The 23,170-nt window shown below is 48.1% G+C and overlaps 1 protein-coding gene across 2 annotated transcripts in view; it reads left to right on the top strand.

Annotated features, from left to right (window-relative positions):
* Window positions 1–23,170, top strand: part of Myo16 (myosin XVI) — a 427,263-nt gene that overhangs the window by 348,136 nt on the left and 55,957 nt on the right. For both annotated transcript variants that reach the window (XM_041673988.1, XM_041673987.1), the window contains exons 29-32: window positions 3,335–3,431; window positions 9,025–9,253; window positions 11,005–11,273; window positions 16,953–18,143. In XM_041673988.1, coding sequence (XP_041529922.1) covers window positions 3,335–3,431; window positions 9,025–9,253; window positions 11,005–11,273; window positions 16,953–18,143 — 1,786 coding nt within the window. The remainder of the gene's footprint in view (window positions 1–3,334; window positions 3,432–9,024; window positions 9,254–11,004; window positions 11,274–16,952; window positions 18,144–23,170) is intronic.

Genomic DNA, 23,170 nt, shown 5'->3' with positions numbered 1-23,170 from the left:
GCAACAGGACCCTAGGCCTGGAGTCAGTCTCTGCAACAGCCTGCGGATGTGTGTGTCAGCTGTGGTGGATGCTTTGGGGTATGGAAGGTATCGAGGAATGTAGACATGTGAGGACTGGTCTGGAGAACTCTGGGGTGCGGGATGTCAGAGGGAGCCTGTGGTCACCACCAAAATGGAGGTGGCTGACAGAAGGTGGAGCCGCAGAGCCGGTGGCAGAAGGGAAGCTTCCGGAGAGACTAGCATCTGAGAACACAGCATGTAGCCTGCAGTCGACGGACTCATATCATGGCAGCCTCCCGCTGACAGAGACATGAAATCACAGGCCCTGACCCACCCTGTGGAACTAGGACCCACATTTCAAGAAGCTCAAGGGATGCATAGCGCGCTACAACTTCAGACAGTCGTGTGGTATAAAGAGGATATGGAGGTTTTACTCTGGAGCCCAGAGCCACCGCCTCTGCCCTCTCCATGGGAAGCAGAGGCAAAATCTACAGACTGAACATGCATGGTTAACGGCAGCCCCTCTTTTGCTGTGTGGACGGTGGCTCAGTTAATCCCCTCTGGAAGCACATTTCCTTCATAGTGTCATTTCCAAACAATTTTTCCACATCACCTCTGTGTAACCAGACCCTTCACGCATCCTATAGCTCCTTTTCTTGCTCAGGCAGAGACACAGGGTCCTAGCACTCTTCTTTAGCTTACCCAAAGGGGAGGCAGTTACTCTCTGTATTATTGGGTGCAGGATGTAAGTGAATTAAATTAGCCCGCACTTAGGATTCAGACAATGGGTTTGTCTTATTCAGGTTTATGGGGATTTGTGGATATATGGGGTGCTATGGCATTCTTTACTTAAGACTAGCCCATGTGTGTTTTCCTTCATTTCACTGTGGCAGAGAAACATCTGAGTCGTATGAATTATCCAAGGAAAATAGTTACGTATTTTTCCTTCATAAGATCTGTTTCAAAGGTACTGCCAGAAGTACACAGTGCTCCTAAAATTGCCCTCAAGGAACAAGGAGCAAGTCACAGGATTCCTTGTTACCTCCGTATTAATCCAGCTCCCATGCCACCTACACCCTACCAGCTGCTGTTCCTGCGTGTGTCTGCCTCCACAGCCCACACTTCTGAAAGAGTCCGCAGAACTGGAACAATAATCGGAGCTGTGGAAGTCATCAATGGCAATCTCGCTCAATTCTGTAAAATCTGTCACTTCAAAGCAAAATTATCCTAATGTTTTCCCGAGGAGCATCCTGATGGCCTGATCCGCAGATGGCTCGCTCTTACAGGGTCAGAGTGACATGAGTATTTCAGTCCCGGATATTAGCACCGTGCCTCTAGGAGTGCACAAAAGGGCCTCCAGCTCTCCTTGCGTCTACTTAGTGAGAAACAGCCTTGCAGAGGAGAATAGGACCAGACCTCCCACAGCAGTGAGCTGGGTCCTTGGACTGAAACCTGTTGACTTAGAATTCAGTACTGCACACTGGCACACCTCTACAGCCATTTGCTAGGTCGGCAATGGCAGTCTGGGCCAGAAGTGTTTCCCAGTCAGTGGTGTTAACTGCTACTGGCCATGGACATACCTGGCTTTCCAGACTCAAGGTACCTCGTCTAAGTTTCCCTGATGGGGGCTCTTAGGTTTCTGTCCTTGTTAATCCCTGGCATCACAGGGAGCAAGAGACAAAATTCTCAGCAGTGTCTCAGGAAGAACTCTAAAATGCCAACAACCTGCTCATTCCATTTGTTTGCTAGAGTCTTGGTGCAAATGTAGCATCTTTAGAAGACGGAGTAAATGAATAGGAGAAACCAGAGCCGGTTCCCTGTCCCACGGCAGAGTGTCTCACACAGTGATTTTGTTAGCTCAGAAGAAAGGATTTGAGAATGCTCACTACAAAGAACTGATAAACATTTGGGAAAATAAGAATGTTTGCCCTGGTTAAAATATTACACTGTGTGTTTGCATACCCAGAGTGTTGTATGGTATCCCTTGGGGATGGACGATTTTATACATTGATTGTTTTTTTTAAATGAAAACTCAGAGGCCAGCGAAATTATGCAAATACTAAAACTTCCAAAGAACATCTCCCAATAATAGTTCTAATTTACAAATGAATTATATAGCACAAGACAATGTCAGGTCCATTATCTTGTAGTTGTAGACTATGCCCTGTACTTGGCACATGTCAGGTCCACCACCTTTGGGTAGCTGTAGACTATGCCCTGTGGTTAGCAGGGTATTACAAAGTCCTCTGTCTGCTGTAAATCTGTATTTGACTGAGGAACTTTTCAAAGCTGTCTAATAGACTGAAAGAAAGAACTTGGTTATTTCCCAAATATCTGATCCTCATCTTGGGCTCTTCATGTGTGAGGAGTTTCCTCTGCCCTCTCTGTATGTGAGCTCACGCTTCTATCCTCTTCCCAGTGGCTCAGAACTCTGGGAGCTTTTCACATTCAGAGGTCATGGTCCCTCCCACCCACTCGCAGAGGTTCATAGAAGCACAAACGCTACCAAATACTGACCAGGAACTCTGGAGGCAGGGCGACATTTCTAGCCCCATCGCTGCAAGTGTCTACCATCGCTGCCTACCCAGCCTTCTTCCTTCCCTCCTCACAGCCGAGCATCCGAGTCCCTGCTGGTCCCTCCTTGTCACCAGCCTTGGCCCTGGCAAGAACTCTGTTTTCCCACATCCAGCCTCCCTTGGCATGCAGATCATCCCTGGGACCTTACAGTCCTCATCTCCACTCTACCCATTTCAGTATCACTGAAGCTCCAGAGTTAGTGTGAGGACAACCACTTCTGTACTAGATTCTTATGGGGGCAATTACATTCCATAAATGCTTCATGCATAGTAATCCACGGTGCTGTGGGGGGCGGGGCTGAGGCGAGACAACAATGACACCATGTTTCTTTGGTCTTGGCCTCTTAGAGGGACTGGGTTCTTGTGTGCTGCCTCAGATTCTTCTCCCCAGCTGTGGGTAGGAAGACTATGAGATGAAAGCCACCTCTGAGAGATGAGAAACCCTGGCATGGGTGGACACCCTGGGGGCCACCCTGTCTTTACACAGAGTCAAGACCAACTCCATCATGAGGCCTCCAGGTCAGCAGTCTAGAGGTGTTTCCACACACCAACTGTTGATACACACATAGCCAAAGTATGTTCTAGCACAGGTTGCTTTAAATTTTTATGAGATAAAATAAGAAACAAATACTTTAGTTAATTTTGTTATTTGTAGTTTCCAGCTTTTAGCCCTAAAATATTCTCCCGCCTGACCATTTTCCTACCGTCTCTCTGATGCCTTCTTGCTGTGAACCATGACCCTGCTGTTCATGTTGTAGATGGGAGTCCACAAAGTATTCCTGAAGTACTGGCATGTGGACCAGCTCAGCAACCTGTGGCTCCAGGTGCAGAGGAAGATTGTAACTTGTCAGAAAGGTAAGCGTATGCAGGCGTTCAGATCCTTAAGATGTGAGTCAAACCATTCAGTGCACCTCTGAGATTCAGTGTCACAGGGTCAGCATCGCAGTGGGCCTCCCAGTCCACCTGATGAAGCTCCATCCAGACAACTGACTCGGGTTGTGCTGGTGACGCTTTGCTTCTTAGCTTGGTCTGTGCCAGTGCCTGCAACCGTGTTTACAGACCTTGAATGATTGATTGGTTATTTTCATATTTTTATAGGTAACTGTGTAAGTTCTCAATTCAGTCACAATTTGGGATGGGGAGGATACACATAGCTTACCATCTCTGCATCCTACACCTTGCACGCTGCCAGCTATATTGGTCTCTTTAGGAAGCACAGGACACTGAGGTTGTGCCTGGAAATGTGCAGTGGGAAAAGCCCACCTGGCTTCTCTCTCTGTGGCCCCCAGTGCTGGTCTCAGCCGTGCTGGGTCTCAGGAACCGGAACCAGTTAATTGCCCAGACAGTATTGTTTGTAACTCTCCTGAGGACTTGGAAAGCCCTTGACTCTGTTTTCCTCCAGGGACTGGTGATAATATTTGGTGTGACTTCTTTTATGGCTGTTGGCATCCATTTCATTATAATTTTGAGAGAGATTTCACTTTGAATTTGTTTTCTATCCAAATCTAAATGACTACTAAAAATGTGTATTCTTACAAAACAGCCTTTCCTCACATGAAATGGATATAATCGGTACCTTAAAAAAATGGGGGCTGGGAGTGCACGTGGGTGTGCCTGTGTGCGTACATGTGCTGTGTGTGTGTGAGTGAGGGTGAGTGAAGTGTGTGTGTGAGGTGTGTGTGAGGTATGTGTGTGTGGTATTTGTGTATGTGTGCATGTGTGTGTGTGTGTGAGGAGTGTGTGTGGTATGTGTGTATGTGCATGTGTGTGTGTGTGAGTGTGAGGAGTGTGTGTGAGGTGTGTGTGTGAAATATGTGTGTGTGGTATGTGTGTATGTGTGCATGGAGTCGAGTGTTGTATGTGTGTGTGCATGTGTGTGTGTTGTGTCTCTCTTGTGCAGGCATGGAGGTCAGAAGTCAATGTTGGGTAGCTTCTGTTATTTCTGTCCACCTTGGTTTTTGAGGCAGGCTCTCTCACTGCACCGGGAACTCATCCAATTAGCTAAGACGGCTGAGCAGGATCCCACAGGATCCACCCATCTACTCTTCTGGCCCCAGCCGGCTGACCTCCAGTGCTGGGTCATAGATGTGTGTTTCTAAAGCCTGCTTGTTCACATCAAAGTTTGCTGTTTGAGCTTAGGTCACACACAGGCCCTCTAAACAATGTTTTACAAGTTGTTTAATTGTGGAAAAGTACAAGAAGGAACTTAATCCATATGCCAAATTTCAGATAGCATGAGCACAGGTCTGGTATGTGTTTCCATGAGCACAGCTCTGGTGTGTTTCCATGAGCACAGTCTGGTATGTGTTTTCATGAGCACAGGTCTGGTGTGTTTCTATGAGCATAGCTCTGGTGTGTTTCCGTGAGCACAGTCTGGTATGTGTTTCCATGAGCACAGGTCTGGTGTGTGTTTCCATGAGCACAGGTCTGGTGTGTGTTTCCATGAGCACAGGTCTGGTGTGTGTTTCCATGAGCACAGGTCTGGTGTGTTTCCATGAGCACAGGTCTGGTATGTGTTTCCAGGAGCATGGGTCTGGTATGTGTTTCCATGAGCACAGGTCTGGTGTGTTTCCATGAGCACAGGTCTGGTGTGTTTCCATGAGCACAGGTCTGGTATGTATTTCAAGGAGCACAGGTCTGGTGTGTTTCCATGAGCACAGGTCTGGTATGTATTTCCAGGAGCACGGGTCTGGTATGTGTTTCCATGAGCACAGGTCTGGTGTGTTTCCGTGAGCACAGTCTGGTGTGTTTCCATGAGCACAGGTCTGGTATGTATTTTCCAGTTTTTCCAATGAGAAACGTGCTATAAAATGACATGAGGTCCCAACCCCCAATTTTATTGTCTTTTTTTTTTTTCTGTGTGGGTCTTTGGCTGTGGCCTTGATACATCACCAGTGGATCCCCTCAGTCTCTGATGCTAAAAAGTCCTACTATTTGAAGAATTTAACACATCCGGTTTAGATCTTAGCCAGAGTTCAGAACCTTGTTCCACACCAGAGCATCAAGTCAAACATCTGTATTGGCCACGTCAGGCCAACCCCTTACAGAAAAGCCCATGACAGAAAGACTATGGTCCTGGTCTCTGTAGTTCAGGTGCCTAAGTGTAATGTAGGGTCAAAGGGGAGTGGGGAGAAGAGGAAGAGGAAGGAGGAGGAAGGAATGGGAGAGGGGGCAGCAAGGACTGCAGTGGCATATCGTGACCCTGCACTGGTCTCCCTGACTGATTCACAGGGCTCTTTACAAACCCACTAGCATCTCTGAGGTCCCCCGCACTCACTGGCCGCGGTTCCATGGTCAGTCCCTTGCCACTGACTCTCAGGCTCTGTCACCTTCTCTCAGCAGACATCTCTTCCTTAAACACTTCCCTGCCCCAGAGAAAGACTGGCAGATACCTCCATCGGTATGGCATGTCCCGTGGGTCACAGCTCTGGCTCCAGGGCCCTGCAGCCTGCTGCCATTGTTCACGCAATCCCAGCAGCCCTGTTGCAAGCTCTCAGGCTAGTCTCCTGATGCTACTTTTTCCAGCCTAGGGCAGTAATAGCCTTGGTTGAAGAGGCTGTCCCTTCTCTCTGACCATGACAAATGGGCCCTTGTGACTCCATCCTGCATCCATGCATGGGAGACACTGGCTGGGGGTATTTGGAACCTCTGCCTGTCCCACTCCAGGTGACCCTTGCACCCATGTCTCACCTGGAGGCTGGTTGGAAATGCTGCCTCAGCAACACCCCACATTGACTGGATCCAAACTTGGCTCCCAGCCACAGCGGAATCTGGGTCAGGAAGAGCCCCATTTAACACAATGCTACATGTGAACAGAGCAGGGCACCCGGGCACTCCTGGGAAATGTCCTTAAATATAATTCGAGAAATCTGTGCCCCTCTTCCGCATGACGCCCACTTGAAATTTCTCTCCAAGTTAGTCTCACCGACTAAGTTGCTACCGTAACCAAGCTAGGGCAACGGGCTGGGCAAACTTTGCTGGCTCACTTTTCTGAAGATAACAACGGAGAGAAACCTTGAAAATACCATTGAGAGAAAAACCATGATTTCTTTTTAAATAAGTAAAATAATGGACACACACACAAAAAAAGCTTTAGAAACCATAGGCTTTTGGAAGTAAGCATTTGTTACTGATTCATCTCTTAGAATCGATATTCTCTCAGAACTTACATAAGTTGGAGACATTTCCATTTTTATTTCATTTTTTGTGATCGTTAGTAACTACTTGGAGAAAAGAAATTTTTTAGATTTAAATTTGGAGGAAAGTAAAATCAAAAACGCAAACTAAATGAAGCTGCCAGTGACCCAGGGGCAGAGGCTGGCTTTGAAACCGTGGGCAAATAAATCTCACTGCCCATTTCCAAACAGGCTTGTTTGGTTGTGGTCCTTTGTCTAGAATGGTAGTCTTCTGCAACCGTGGACTCTGTGAACGATTTCCAGAAGGTTGGCCGGTAGGAGAGAGAGGGCGAGTAGATGAGAGCCACCTTCCCATGGGACAGCCGTAGCATCCTAGGAAGTCGGGCCCTTGCTCTCCGGGTTAGTCTGCATTGCTTGAAAGAGCTTCCGCCTCTGGACTGTGTTTCTATCTTTGCCTTTTGTTTCTGTCCAATGCAAGAAGAACAAGCAGGTGGGCGGCCCGGATAAGGTCTCCCGTCCCTGCCATTGCCCAGTTACATTCAGTGCTTCTGTCTCTTATCCAGCATTTTATGTTCCTCAAAATCTGACATACCCCTTACTGTTAAAATGTTGTTGTTTGTAGATTAGTTCGGCATGGCCATCTTGTAGGGAACTTGATGCGACTGTCTTCTAAAGTAGCTTTTCATTTAGCGTCGTCTGGATTTAAAGGGAGAAAGTCTTGAGGGTGCTAGAGCTCTTTGCATTGGTTTTGTTATTTTGTTTGTTTTTGTTTTTTAAGCTTTAAGTGGAGAAAGCTGTGTCTAACTTTACAGCATCTCTAAGACAGCCCACATGTGCGCTGCCTTCCAGGCATGGGGGAGTCTCACAGTGATTTCCCTCTGACACTGCCTGTCTTTTTAATCCACAGTTTACTCTAATCTGAGGCATCTGAAGCCTGAAAGGATAGCATCTCAGAGGCTGGCAGGCTAACCTCAGCAGTCAGTAGTCTGTGATGGTCCCATGCATCCGCAGGGGCTGCCCTTGCATACATCAGGGATAAAGGCCAGTTCCCCTTCTCAGAAGGCAGCCTGCTCCATTTCCACCCCATGTTAATTGTTAGCAAGTTCTTCCATCTATTGATTGCAGTATCCTTCCATGTGACTTCCCCTATTGCTGATCTGTCCCCCCTGGAGGGCCACAAATAACAGCGAGAGGGCTGCAGGCTTGGGGGATGGAGCGTCTCCGAGCACAGAGGGATTTGAGCCTATGATCTGCAGCTCCTTGCTTGTGTTTACTGGAAATAAAAAGAATTCCATTATCATTGTGACCAGCCCACAGAGCTCCATGTGTTATATTGTTTCCGCATTAACTGTCTGAGATGGCCAAGTGTCTTTAGATCCTGTCCCCTGATTTTTCTTCTCTTCAACAAACTCCCTGCTGATCAATTATTGGTTACACTAGATTTTAAGTTAACTATTCCCCAGATTTTATACATTTTCTAGACCTGTAACCCTGAGAAGTAGGAAGGGGATGTCTCCTATTGTTTCTGTAAAGTCTCTCTAGCTCTCGGGGCCTTTCAGTCTCTAGTAATTTCAGGAATTACATCACAAGCCTAGGAGTAATATGAGCGAGTGTTTTAAAACCATCCCATGAAGCCTTGAGTTCCAAAACGCTTCAGGGGAAGCCGCATCTAGGTTTTTCTCATTGATTTGATCCAGGCCATCTATGCCAGCTTGTGTTTTTATAAAAAGAAAACAAAAGGATAAAGGTAGCTCTTGTGAATTTTGCACCAAAAACCTCATTTAGGAAAAGGGATGCTCATCATGCTGTTTTAGTTAAGCCCTCTTTGCTTTTATAAAATACCCCAACAAAAGTAATTTAAGTGTTTATTTGGGCTCACAGTCCCACGGGGATACAATCTATCTTGGTAGGGAACCTTAGTGATAAGAAGAGAGGCTGGATGGTCACATTGTATCCATTCCCAAGAGGCAGAGAGTGAACAGAAAGTGGAGCAGGGCTATCCAGTCTTCTGCCTGCCTGCAATGATGCACTGGTTAGCCTCCTGAAGGTTCCTCCCCACTCCCGACAGCTAGGGACCAAGTATTCAAACATGTGAGACTATGGGGGGCATTTCACATTAAAAAAAAGGATGCTCCCCAATTTAAACTGGGGTGTTCTAGCAAATTCTAACAAATTGAATGTGTTAGTTTCTGGTTGCTGTGTGTGTGTGTGTGTGTGTGTGTGTGAGAGAGAGAGAGAGAGAGAGAGAGAGAGAGATTGGGTTTCTCGCTTTACATCTTCCCTCTGAGCTAGGGTTGTGTTCGTTTATGCAGTTATAAGAGGGTTTCTGGCACGCCAACACTTACTTCAGAGAATGAACATCAAGCAGCAAGAGGTCACGTCCATCAAGAGCTTCTTACAAAGCACAGAGGACATGGCGCTGAAAACCTATGATGCCCTGGTCATTCAGAACGCTTCCGACATTGCCAGGGAACATGATAGACTCCGGAAGGAGGTCCATGCTTCCTACCACAGGAGCAAGCAAGAAGAAGGAACAAAGAGGTAAGGCCTGTCTGTAATCTTAATTACTCTGAGACAGGTCCTGGGAGCCAGGGACTTCTGATGACCCTCAACACAAGACTCAATTAAACAGAGAAATGTTGGGGGACAAGCCTGCATGCTGTGTTACTCGAGACGCCCCAGCAATCTCAGGGTTGCTTTTCCTGAGTGGTTCCTCAGGAGCAACAATCTCCATGGGTAAGTTCAATCAGAGAAAATAACACCGCTTCATTAGCCGCATTTGCATTCCTTGAAGCCTCACTGTCTCTGAGCCATCAAAGTCAGCTAGAAGAGTTTTGAACACTCTTGTGCAGGTGCAAGGCCTAGGAGGCTGGCTAGTAGAAATTGCTGGAAATCTGTCCAAGGAATTCAGGCACCACTGTGAAAACATAAAAGTGGTGAACATATCAAAACACCTGTGTATGAGGCACACATCCAGGGAGACAAGAACCAGGCTCACACACACACACATATTCCTGACTAGGAAGCCGTCAATTCTTCCTGATCACCTCAGGAGCCGCCCCCTCCCCTTTCCTCTCTGAAAATGACACCCTCGCCATCACTGTCAAGCGATTTTGCTATTGTTTTTGTTGTTCTTAAAGTGGAAATGGCTATGTGTCTTTGCTAATTAGCTTCCGATATTTTAGTGATTAAATACTGAAAAGAAAAAGATTCCCTTTGTACTGAAAACTGTAATTAAACATTACAGGGAAACAAATTATCCTCTGAGTGGCCTTGCTCTCGTCCTCTGTGACTTCATTTTCTACATTGGGCAGCCAGCTCACACGCTGGTGGCTTCCATCCCTCTTGGTGCTCTGACACACAGAGATATAATTATGAAACGGATCGGAATAAAGTCCTGGGAAATGAACTCACCAGAGTCTCACACGATTCCCCTCACACGTGAAAGAAAAAAGAATAAGTCAGACACCTACTCATTTTCAGTGACTTCCCAAGTTGTATTTGTTATTTTCCCTACTGGAACTGAGCAGGCGCTCCAGCTTCTCAGTTCCGTTCTGTGTTTTATTTGCCTGATATAAATTAAGTGAAGAAACATTTGTCTGTGATTTGTTGATACCAGCAGTTCACTTGGCACCAGGCAGCTCACAGTCACAGCGAGAATAATAATTCTGCACATAATTAGTAATTGCTGGTGAGATTAAATGAACAGAGAGAGAGAGAGACTAAGAGAGAGAGAGATTAAGAGACAGAGAGAGAAAGAGAGAGAGGGAGACTAAGAGAGAGAGATTAAGAGAGAGAGAGAGAATGCCAAGCTGTGAATTTCCCTTGTTCGGTGTGGAGCACACTCATCTGCCTGCCAGGGGAAATGGTGATGAACTCCCTACGCTGGCTGCAACACTAACTCTCTATTAAGATGGATTTCCCACAAATTATCATTCAGATTGAAATTCTGCCTTTTTGATTTGCTTAAGAACCAGACTGTGAAAAATTCATTCTGGGGATGGCTGATGGGAAACACGAAGCCCTTTTAGTACTTGCAGCATTGCTGGGAGAATACTGAAAAGCAGCCGTGATGGAAGACATCCCCAGGGCTCCATCACAGCCCAGACAGGCCTGGGCAGCTCCCCTTGGGTGAGCAGGTTGCTAAGAGCTGCACACAGCTTTTCCAGCAAGGCTAGAAAGGTTCCCGGGCAAGGAACGCTGTGTCAAGGGAGTGGGCTCATCACTGTCACCTGAATGACACACCTGGGCCTCTGTGCTCTCTGGCTGTTCATGTTTTCTCTTCCCTTCAGAGCTGAAGACCAAGGAGGCTCCCGGCATGTTCACTCTAACTCCGTGCCGGTCTCCATGGCAGTGGACAGCCTAGCCCAGACTCTCGCTGGACCATCCATCCGGTCGCCCTCACTGCACTCTGTGTTCAGCATAGATGACAGCACTGGCCTCCCGTCACCACGGAAACAGCCTCCACCCAAGCCAAAGAGGGACCCCAACACCCGACTGAGTGCCTCCTATGAGGCTGTGAGCGCCTGCCTGTCAGCCGCCAAGGACACAGCCAGTGAAGGTTAGCCAAAGGGGGCCGAGTGGATGCTGTTCTCACGGCTCACTGATGTGCTGTGTTCCGGTCTGTTAGTGCCCATGGCACCATTGCGGCCCTAATATATTTTTTAATAGAAATAAATCCAATTGTTGGCTTGCCAGCAGCTTTTAATCATTAAAATATAAATAATATTCAAATCCTTAAGCCTCTTAGGGGAAAGCTTCTTATGTGTCGTTTCCTTCACTCCGGGTCCCACCTCTGCATTGAACTAGAAGCTTCGAAGCTGAAGCAGTATTAAAAGTTGCTAGCTGCTCCATAGTAATTTTTCTCTAGTTAAAAGGTGAAAGTATTCACCAGACTTTCCTGATTATGATCTAATTAAAAACTTAAGCTTCTTTATGTGGTGAGTAAAATGATAGATGCAGAGGGGGATTGCCACAAAATTCATTTTGTGTAACTTTTGAGGCCAAATGGCAAAGAGCTCTGTTTGAGGAGTCAAGAAATGGTTGCGCAGAAAGTGGAAATGGCTAATACTATCCATCAACTCTCCCCGGTCCGTATACTGTGAGTGTGCGCTGGTGACTGCGCTAGACTTGAGGAAAGCAAAGCAGGCAGTTCCAACAGGACGGTCACGAGTCTCACAGGTTATAAATAAAGTGGGCACAGAGGGCTCACATGGAGGATGACCACCATATACCTGTGTGGCTGTGTCCTTCACGGAAATGGAGGAAACCGCATGGGGAAGGGAGGGTAGTAAGCAAGTCAGCTCATGATAATTTTAGCCACAGGCCATTGCTGTAGAGAGAAAAGAGAGGCGGTAGTATCCTCGGGTAAGTGGGAGAAGATTCTGGAGCTAATGCCTGAGAAGACCTCACCAAAACCTGGACAATGTCGAGGGTGTACAGTAGACAGCCCCTGGACGCAGGATGAGAATTAGAACAGGCACTGGCCGGAAGCTGGTTTGCTCTTCCACTAGGTGGGCCTGTGAGAATCAGTGTCCCATCAGCGAAGCTCCTTCGATGGGGCAGGGGAGTAGTGGTGCAATCTCATTGCCAGGGCCACTGCTGTAGGGTCTCAGCTCCAGATCTAGAAGAGAATCTTAGAAGAGGTGAGTGGAATGAGGAGAAAATTCATTTGAGCAGTGTGGGTATTGAAAGGGGCATCTAACCTGCCAAGATGAGATGGGGTAGTGATGACGGAAGACTCAGAGAAGGCCAAAGTCTCCAAAATATGGAACAAGGTTCAACACTACAGCATGAGTGAAGCCAAGCCCTGTTTCTCTTTGTACCTGGCAAGCTGACTTTATCAACTCCCTGAACAAGTCTCAGAACATCTTGGGAAGCCCAATCCAAGGTCCCTAGGTTCTGAGCATACTAGGAGGACACTGTTCTGTCACCAAGGGGCCAAAAGTCACATAGATGTGAAGACAAAGAAAACAGAAAGCATGAATGCAGAATGTGCCCGTGCCCTGTGATAGACAAATGAACAATAACAAAAATTCTGGAGGCACTGAGCCTAAGCAAAACCACACAGGTAGAACTGGAAATTGGGGGCTCTTAAACAAATCCTCATCGTCTCCCATTTTCCTCTTGTTCTCTTCTGATGTTTGCATGAACCCTGTCTTATTTTCAGAGATAATATGACCAGGTTGTGCTGGTGTGAACAGTGACTTAAACACCACCATTGTACCTACACACACACACACACACACACACACAAAAAAAAGGAGGTATTTTGTTTGTGGAAATGTTTCTCTCCTCCCAGAGCTTAGGACGTTGAACACAACTTCAGGGTCATTCGGCTCGGCGTGGCGTCTCCGACTCCTGAGACAGGAAGTGCAGTGTGACTTCTGAGTTCTGTCAGATACCGAAATGCCCCAATATTCCCCCCAGTGACCAGGGCTGTTTTCAGACTTTGTTTCTTTGGCGTTGTTGAGTGCTTGTGGTTATTTTACGCAAAAACTTAGAAACTAAAAAAGGAAAATGCTTGACATGTGTAAATTTTAGTTGTCCTTACATCCGTACTTGCAAATAAGCTAATCACGTGTACGCACCCCAAAATAGCCACCAGACCAAATTAGATTTCAATACTCTAACTATGGCTTCCCTAATTTTAGCTTATGAAGAATGAAGATCCCTCGTCCTGGCCCACAGAGACTCCAAATTAATATTCAGAGGGCTCAGCAGGAAGCTGTGTTCCCTGCAGAATCACTGTCTTCCTCCAGGCAAGGCCCCTGCTGGAGCTCCAACCATGCTTTAAGGAGCGTTGTCTAGCTCCCATGACCATCTTCAATGGCTAATCTCTTGCTGCGGAGTCGGAAGAAAAGGAGGGATGTTTGCTGACATGGGGGACCTTCTTCTCAGTGTTGTCCATCCTTATAGCACCCTGTGGCAAATCGCCCTCTGCAGATGAAATTACTAAGTCGGGGCACGATATGACCCGTCCTTTGTCCCTCGGGCATCCAGCTTTGGTCCAGTCAGGGAGACCCCCAGAGCTGTTTCTTGGCTTCCTCATTCAACAGGCTCCTCACCATTTAATACAAAAGACCTTGCCTTTGAAGCACGTCTGGAGGGGTGCTATATTCATTTCCTACCGTTGCTTAGCAACCCACCCAAACAGTGATTTAAATAAGGTGATGGCTGTTCTCTGTCTCTCCGGCTTTGGGTCTCAGTAGACATGGATTGTCTGGTGGTTCCCACTCAAGGTCCCACATGAATGATCTAGAAGCAGGTCACCAGGTCGGATGCCTTAGTCATCTGAGGTCTAGATACCCAAGGGTTTCTGAATCTCTAGCTGGCCTCTGCTTTGATGGCATGGAGGCTTCTGGGGTTAACCTGGAAAGCCAATGCTCCAGGGCCTTCACCATAGGAGAGGAGAGGTGGGCAGATAGATCCCACCTTTGATGCAGGGGACACGAATCATCACTTCTGCCTCACCCTCTCTATGAGGACAGTCTCAGCATCCTTTCCAGGTTTGGGAAAGGAGATATGGATTCAATCACTTGATAGGACTAAAAATAAATCTAGGGCAAATGTTTTGGAAAAATCCAGTAGCCTTCGGTCCAGTCTGAACCAAACAGTTCACCCTCTTGTTGTGTACAATAGAGTCACCACTGTCTGAAGCCCCCCAAGCCCCCTTCCAGCACCACCCGGACTCAAGGCTTAGACCGAACTTCCTTACACAGAGTGAGAGTCCCTGGCCCTTCAAGGTCAAGCTTTTCGTGTTCACCTGGGCAAGGGTCAGTAGACTTGTGACCTAAAATGACAGTCCACATCGGCTGGACAGACAGTATCAGATACATGTTACATATGATCGTGCCTTAAGGGGGAAGGGATGTGACTCCCAGGGTCCCTTGTGTGTGACATTTACAACAACAATTAGTTAGTTGGAAATGGAGACCTGGCGCCAATTAGGACCTTCCTTGCCTCTTAGGTTGATGCTCTGGGATCTTCTGGTCTCCCTTTGAGTTCCAGTTCCTCATCTTGACAGTGATGTATAGCCTTAGGGCCAGTGTTCTCTCAGCCTGTTTCCTGGATATGAAATTCCAGGTGCCAAAATATCTTCTCTGGGCATTGCCATGTTTTCAGGGTACGTGGACACAGTCCCTTTAAAGGCTTTGTGAGCCGCTCATGAGTCAGTGGGTAACACATCCCATTAGTCAGCAGCCATATCTCCTGTACTGGGTTTTCTTCACTGTCCGTGAGGAACCGTTCTCCTGTGTTGGGTTTTCTTCTCTGTTTGTGAGGAACCGTTCTCCTGTATTGGGTTTTCTTCACTGTCTGTGAGGAACCATTTTCCTGTACTGGGTTTTCTTTACTGTCTGTGAGGAACCTTTCTCCTGTATTGGGTTTTCTTCACTGTCTGTGAGGAACCATTCTCCTGTACTGGGTTTTCTTTACTGTCTGTGAGGAACCATTTTCCTGTACTGGGTTTTCTTTACTGTCTGTGAGGAACCTTTCTCCTGTATTGGGTTTTCTTCACTGTCTGTGAGGAACTGTTCTCCTGTATTGGGTTTTCTTCACTGTCTGTGAGGCAATGCTCAGGCCTGTGGCTTTGCTTATTCGGAGAGATCAATGCAGGGCTCCATAGGTCTCTCTGAAGTCTTAATGGAGGATATTGTCAGCAGGCGTGTGGCTCCAACTTCAGAGCAGTTTCCTGCGGGTCCAAGTCCCTTCTCCATGTTGGAATAGTGTGCCCTCTTCCAACATGCCAGGGAGCCATGCTGGGGTCACGGATCAAGAAAGCCCTGATCCCTTTCATAATAAGTCCTTTGCCTTGTCTCTTCGATGTCACACTGGAAGGACCCTCCAAGCAGCTGGGACACCTGGCCCGGAAGCATTCTCGGCCAGCTGGACATTATCCACCCACCCTCTCGTGGCAGCCTAAGCCCTGCTCAGCTCTGTCTAGCTTCCTTCAGCTTCCACACAGCATGTGTCCTTGACCCCTCTCAGAATCTAGGCTACTGCTAAGGGTTGCTTCAATGCTGACCTTCTCAGGTGAGGTCACTGTGTCCCAAGCAGAGCCATAGTCCACTCATAGGCCCCAGTACTGCACAGCGTGCTTGGGGTTACAAATTCCCCAGATGTCAGTGACTTTGGATTTAAGGATTTTGGCAGTGTTCTCTGGTAGTCTAGAAACTTGGCCTGTTCTCAGCATCAGGACCTGACCGTCTTTATACCTGAGGCCCTTAAAGGTGTGGCTTATCTATTTCTAGATCTAGAAAGTCTTTGGACTTTCTGACCTTGGTTCCTCCCCTCCCTGAGGCTTCTCTCTCCTTGAAGCTTCTTTTCCCTCCCAAGGAGTGTCTCTTCCCCTCCCTGAGGTTTCTCCACACATCCCCGAGAGTGGTCTACTGTGAGGTGTCCACACTTCTCAAGTGAAGTCGGGATTCACTCAGAGAGGCTTCTACCGGAATAGGAACTGGGTATAAACTGCACTGCCATGGCCCAGCCTGAGAAGGCAGGGTCTTCTCAATATCTCTCTCAGCTGAGGAAAATGCTATCCGTTATCAGTCTGCTGGTCTGTGAAGTGGCACCGTAGTGATGTTGGCTTCCTAGGCTGCCTGGGGAAGCTCAGGGGCTGCTGTGGGTCAGCGCTCTGGGGAGTTGGAATGATTGCTCGCTCATTAGGAACGGGGGAGTTAGCATCTCCGGTTTATAGTCACTGTCTATTTCTAGGACGACACCGTCATGCAAAGATGGCCATGGAGGTAGAAAACCAGCCACACACTTCGCCCTTTCCACTATGGTGTGAGCACAGGTTGCCAGGAGCACGGCAAAACCCTCTGCTCACACCCGTTAGCTTGTCCCCTGCCTCTGAGGGAACGACTTTCCTCTGTATGTGAGGCTGAGGACAGGTGTCTTGTACAATTACAGTTCTACACCGCCATTCATTTGCACACCCCAAACCTCCAGGCGCTGTCACCCAGGAGTAGTTCCCTCTCTGCAGGCTATTACGGCTAATCCTCTGAGGTGTGCAGCCTGTGCCTCTGGTGCCAAGACCAAAGGTAGTTTCCCTCAGTGGCCTTGGGCATCTAGGTCCCCATTCAGAGTCCTAGAACACAAGCGAGGAGGCTTTTCTGTTCAGAGGACACGGGTGGTGTCAATCAAGATGATTCAGGGCAGGGTTGCTCAACCCCATATAGGCCTGGCTTCTCTGGGACACATTGCCGACTGACCCTCCTATGTCTGTCTTCTGCCTTAGCTCTGACACGACCCAGACCCCATAGCGATGATTACAGCACCATGAAGAAAATCCCTCCTCGAAAGCCAAAGAGAAGTCCGCACACGAAGCTCAGCGGCTCCTACGAGGAGATCTGGGGACCGCGGCCTCCTGGTGTGATGGGCCATGTGGGCAGGCATCAGGCTCCAGGGACACTGAGCGTGCAGTGGTCCAGGCCTGACTCGGTGCCACCATGTACACCACAGCTGCCCCTGCACCTGCCGTTGCCACAGGGGGACTATGACGACGACGCTGAGCCTGTGTACATAGAGATGGTGGGGAATGCAGCCAGGGCAGCGGGCTCTGAGACGGACAGCCCCGACCAAGGCGAGTCTGTGTACGAGGAGATGAAGTATGTCTTGCCTGAGGAGGGCTGTGGTCCAGGGATGCTCACCTTCCTGCCTGCCTCACCTCCTCTGTTTTTGGAGACTCGAAAAGCCATCGTCTTGGAGGCTAGCGGAGGGACCTGCCAGCCCTTGAAGGACACGTGTGACATCCCTCCACCTTTCCCAAATCTGCTTCCCCACAGGCCACCACTCCTTGTCTTCCCTCCTACCCCAGTGACCTGCTCCCCAGCTTCTGATGAGTCACCCCTGACACCCCTGGAGGTGAAGAAACTGCCGGTCTTGGAGACAAACCTCAAGTACCCGGTGCAATCCGAAGGCTCCAGTCCCTTGTCGCCGCAGTCCTCAAAAGCCCAGAAGGGCGATAGTGACCAGCCAGCATCCCCTGGCTTTGCTGTGTTTAATGGGTCCAGCAGAGTCTCACCACCTTCCACACCACCACCACCCCCAGGACCACCTCCTGCACCCTGTGGACCAGTCCCTGCACCCTGCCGGCCACCCACACACTTCGCCTTCCCACCAGATTCCGTCTTGGTTACAGCAGCTAAAGCGTTGACTAACTCTGACCTGCCCAGAACACAGCCCAAGCCCAGTTCAGCCCCAATACTGGGTCCCTGCAGCTCCTTCGTCAAAACTCCATATTCACCTGGAAGGACAGTCAGAGCAGACCTTAGGAAAGCCTCCTCCACCTTCTCCCCTCCGAGCTCTTACAGCCCACCCAACAGCAGGCCGCTGTCCAGTCCCCTGGACGAGCTGGCCAGCCTCTTCAACTCGGGAAGGAGTGTGCTGCGCAGGTCCGCAGTGGGGCGCAGGATCAGGGAGGCTGAAGGTGAGCAGAAACCCTGGTGAGTGTGGGTGTGCATGCTCCTTTGTGTGCACAGAGTAAGCCACATCCCGAGTGAGGGGCCAGTCAGAGCTGGAGTCCCAGAAACCCTGGTGGGTGTGGGTGTGCATGCTCCTCTGTGTGCACAGAGTAAGCCACATCCCGAGTGAGGGGCCAGTCAGAGCTGGAGTCCCAGAAACTTGACCCCAGGCAACCAGTAGCAATAAGGTAGGAACTCATCTTTCTGTGGCTTCTCAATGCCAGCCCTGACATGACGTGACAAATTTGCACTTGATGTGAGCTAGCAAACTTGAAATGCTCCTGTTCAGCTGTGTTGTTATTGTTTTCCTATGACACTTCCTTATTGCTTGAACACGGCATCCGTTGGCGGCTTGATGTTGTTGATATGTGTTTGATTTCCTATTCGCCATCCCTCCCTGGTGTCCTTATGTTCCAACAGTATCTGGGATTGTCATCTGTCCAGTTATTCCCTTGTCCCTAACAGAGTGTGGCCCTGGTGGTCAGGTTTTCTTCTCTCACATCCCCAGCCCAGAGAAGAGCAAAGCTTCGTTCTGTTTCTGTTTTCTCAGACACAGCCCAGCTGAAGGGACAGTCTGCAGTTTCTGGCTACTCCAGGGAGCTGGCAGTTAGGTTGCTGCAGCTGGAGCCAGCTGCCAGCAGCAAGAAATACCCTGTGTTCCGCAGATGAGGAATGCAGCCAGCTTCGCCATTCTCTGAGAATGTTCTGGCAATCTCTGATACAGTGCTCAGCGCATCTGTTCATCCTCGGTGTCCTGTGTGATGTGCTTGAAGATCCAACAGTCATAGAGAGAAATATATATATATGTATATAATACACACACATATAAATGCTCTTTTACAAAAACAAAATGTCTTCTCAATGTTCTATCTTTTGGAGAGGAAATGAAGCAGGCATCTCTCTATCCCAAGGAGAAATGTAACCGCCAAACCCCCACGTCCCACTGAGGACAGAGGCAATGGGTACCTGAGCCTGTTTGGATAAGAGATTTCAGAGTGGGGAGGAGCCTTACTCGGGTAAGACCAGGGACTGATGGCAAGAGCTGGACCCAGAGCAGTGTTCTGTGCACTCATCCACTTGCTCTCTCTTTAAGGAAGAATGCATAAATATGTTAGCTCCTCTGGGCTGATGAGAGCAGGACCTTACACAGTAAAATTAGGAAACAGTGGAAGGCAATATAAACAAAGTAGGGCAAGGCTAGGAACCTCTGAGAAGAGGAAGAGGAACCACTCCCCAGCTATGCCTTGTGAGGCTGATTGTTTAACTAACAATTTATTCCTAATTATAGGCTGTTAATAAGTGAAATTATAAATGTAAAGAACAACAAACTGCTAGAATTCTACAAGTCATATTTTATCACAACAACCAAATGGGATCTAAAAAGAAACCATTAAATAATGTCAAAAATTGCTATTTGGTGCTAGAACTTAAAGTTTTCAGAGTCCCATCGAACGTGCCTTCCTATAGGTCAGAACTGGGTGGATTCTTCTAGATTCCTTTCTGTTAAAAGGAGTGAAGTCCATGTAAGTCTAGACAGAGCTTGTTACTTAGAAACCTGGAGGGTGGGGCTGGAAAGATGGCTCAACAGTCAAAAGCACTTACTGTTCTTCCTGGGGGTGTGGGTTCTGCTCCAGCACCCACATCAGGTAGCTCATGGCAGCCTGTAACTTCAGCCTCAAAGGATCCGAAGCCCTCTTCTGGCTCCCACGGGCACCCACACACAGGTACACAGGTGTGCTCATGTGTGTGTAGATAAATAATGAAATAGATTGAAGAGGAGGAGGAGAAAGAAGAGGAAGAGGAGGAGGAGGAATCAGCAGTCCCATCTCAAGGGTACAGACAAGTATCAGCAAGCCTGTGGACTCTTCCTGTAACTTTGCTTCCCTCCCCAGGTGACATTAACCTGCACAGCAGCTGAAGCACATGGCAGCACATCTCTGTTCCTACTTTGGATTGTCACAAAATACATTCTAATTTGAAAAGAAAATCCTTATGACCATTTATGACTACTGTTGTCATACCCGAAATCCCAGTGACAGGAGCTCAGGTCCTCCCTGCCCAGATGTAGGAGTTCTCAACAACTCACTTGAGCATGAGGGAATTCTCTCCGGCCTGTGAGGGAAACGGGCTTACGCGCTTTGTCTGACATGCTCTCACGAGACAGAGCAGGCTGATCTCTGAGAATGTGAAAGGGGTTATGGGTAAGATGTGGAAGGGAGGGATTTAATGCCCCTGCCGTGTGCTGGAGCAGCTTACGTGATTATTAAGGCTTACAAGGGTTCATCCTTAGCGGAGTAAATCCACTTTCTATTGCGGGGTCCGTGGGCTGTTATTCACAGTGTACCCAAGGGATCGCTTCCTTCCACATTCTCAGCCATCTTCCTCTGGCCTCTTGAGACTGAAAGGCGTTTTTATACCTAAAATCGCCAGGACATTGATTCATCTAGTGTGTGGTTACTTTGCTGTCACGGCGGGCATCGTGGTGGTCCCCATCCATTCCTAGATAGCCGTGAAGTGTGGAGAGGGCTCTGCACACTCGGCAGCATGGTTCACAGTGTTCCTCTGGCTTTGGGGCGCGGTGACCTCGAGGACATAAAATAGTCAGTAAATTCCTCATTGTGGATACTGTGAGTTCAGATGTGAGAAATCGTGAACAGCAGTGAGGTTCTCTGGTGTGTAATTCTACCCCATGATCATTCTAGACATTGTGAGCAACCTCATTCATTAAAAATAGTTGGCTTCAGCCGGGCAGGGGTGGCGCACGCCTTTAATCCCAGCACTCAGGAGGCAGAGGCAGGTGGATCTCTGTGAGTTCGAGGCCAGCCTGGTCTACAAGAGCTAGTTCCAGAACAGGCTCCAAAGCTACAGAGAAACCCTGTCTCGAAAAAACAAACAAAAAACAAAAGAACATTAGTTTGCTTCTCTTTTTTTTTAAAAAAAAAAAAAAGATAGAGTCTCAGTATGTACCCTAAGCCAACCTCCAACTTGTGGCAATCCTCCTGCCTCAGTCTCCAGAGTGCTGGGATCACAGGCATGGATTGTTCTTGAAAGCTGAAGGATCTTGTCAGCTCTAATAGTATAGGGTGCAGAACCAGAGGAAAGAAATAGGCACAAGCACGGGACCAAAGCAATGGCAGCACTAAGGTGGCAGGAGAGGGCTCCAGGCACTGTCAACAGCCTGCTACTCCCACACTCTATTCTCAGGTACCTGGGACAACGGGAGGCAAAGCCTGATAGAAGGACAGTGGATCTGTCTAGAGCACTTCTTCCCACAATTCTTTAAGAAAGGGTCAGGGTGGAGGGTGAAATATACATTTTTGTCATTGAGCTGCAGCAAGCAACAGTCATAGAGCCAGGCGGGAGGAAACTCACAAATGCCCAACCTGCGCTTTTCAGATTCCAAGTAGAAATGGAATTTCGCCATTCGGCCCTTGAGGCGGAAACGGCTGGACCACTATCTGCCTTTGCTCTCCTGGGGTTAAAGTATCAGCTGCTTGGCATATGTCTTTCATCTCCCGGTTTGACGTTGCTTCCTTTGACAATGTGAGGCCTCGTTCAAGCGGCGAGCGAGGCTCGGCCAGGCCACTAGGAGGCGCCATTGTTCTGAGTGGTAGTTCAGCCCTTGTGCCCTTTGTGAGGCTTGTCGGGAAGATGGGATACCCATGGAAATAGCCATATTGTGGAAGTCTGGGCGGGCGAAGTGGCAGGGAGCCACGCAGAACGAAGATGAGTCTTATTCATGAACTATTCCTTTAAAAAAAAAAACACTCATTTCATTATTTTCTGACTCTGTGAACCCAGAGCGTACCAAAGATGACTGACTGTACAGCCTGTCTTGTGTTGAGCAGGTGGGTTGAGTCTTTACTGATGGAAAATCTGCCTCAAGTAGAGTAGATGAGACGCACAGAGACGTAGCTAGAAAGACATCATCATGTAGGTATTTCTTAGAGTCGGCACTTTCTCTGAAAGTTGGCATAAGCCAAGTGGAAATGGCTCTAAATCTCAGACATTCTATTTGATTATGTAAACATCCCAGATAAGAATGTTTCTGGGTTTGGAAGTCTGTATTTTATAATTAAGTTTCATAGAAGGGTGCTCTTTATCTTAGAATGTAGTTTGTCTTAGACTTTAAAGGACTTTTAAAGTTTGCCTGTAGGTGATTTTGAATGGACCAAAGGGAACAGGTTACAGGGTTACAGGGTTGCAGAGAAAGCTCTGTTTCTGTTTTGTTTGTCTCTCTTCTGCCCATGCCACTCCCCACCACTAGGTGAGCTGGAAGCACATGCCAGGGGCAAATCTCTGTTAATATTTATAAATATCTCATCTATACATTCTTCAAGGGAAAAGACATATTCTTAGTCCCTTTATCTCAGACAGAACCATCCCTATATCCCATCTGCACTAGAAAAGGTGCCCTCTGCCCCCAGCAATGCTGACTCTGGAATCCGGGGTTCACTGTTCATTGCATAAGCACTGCAGTGCTCACGGCACCCAGCAAGATCCTCCGTCCATTTTTGGCAATGTTCCCTGGAATCGATAGGTAATATATAAAGACTTTCTGCTACTTGGGAAGATATGTTTTTCTAAATATTACATCCAAACAGTGCTAAATGGGAAAGACCGAAGTTAAAGAATTTCCATCTCATCTTCTGCTCAGAGACAGAGGCAGTGGCATCTTGAGTCAATGTTGGTGAGGGTTCAAAGCTTCTATGCTAGGTACAGTGCAAGCACCTGGACGTTGGTTAGCAGCGAGAAGCCTTCCTGACTTCCCAGCAGGGATCCATGCCTTCTCGTTCAAGCTCCCTGTTTGGAAATACCTGTTATCTGCTGATGACGTTTGTGCAGAAATTACAACAGGATCATCCCTTAATCGCTGATCTATTCAGATGAGATGGCAACACTTATGCAAATCTTGACCTCAAATAATAGTCGGCATCACCTATGCCTCTTGCCCGTGGGCAGATCTTGTGTTGTGGTCCACAGCTGCTCTGTT

The sequence above is a fragment of the Microtus oregoni genome, unplaced genomic scaffold (genome assembly GCF_018167655.1).
Source record: "Microtus oregoni isolate MIOR12 unplaced genomic scaffold, Mior012 000024F_ref0000369, whole genome shotgun sequence".
Taxonomy (NCBI): domain Eukaryota; kingdom Metazoa; phylum Chordata; class Mammalia; order Rodentia; family Cricetidae; genus Microtus; species Microtus oregoni.
The sequence above is the reverse complement of the archived record's forward strand: the minus strand, read 5'-3'. Positions and strand labels throughout refer to the sequence as shown.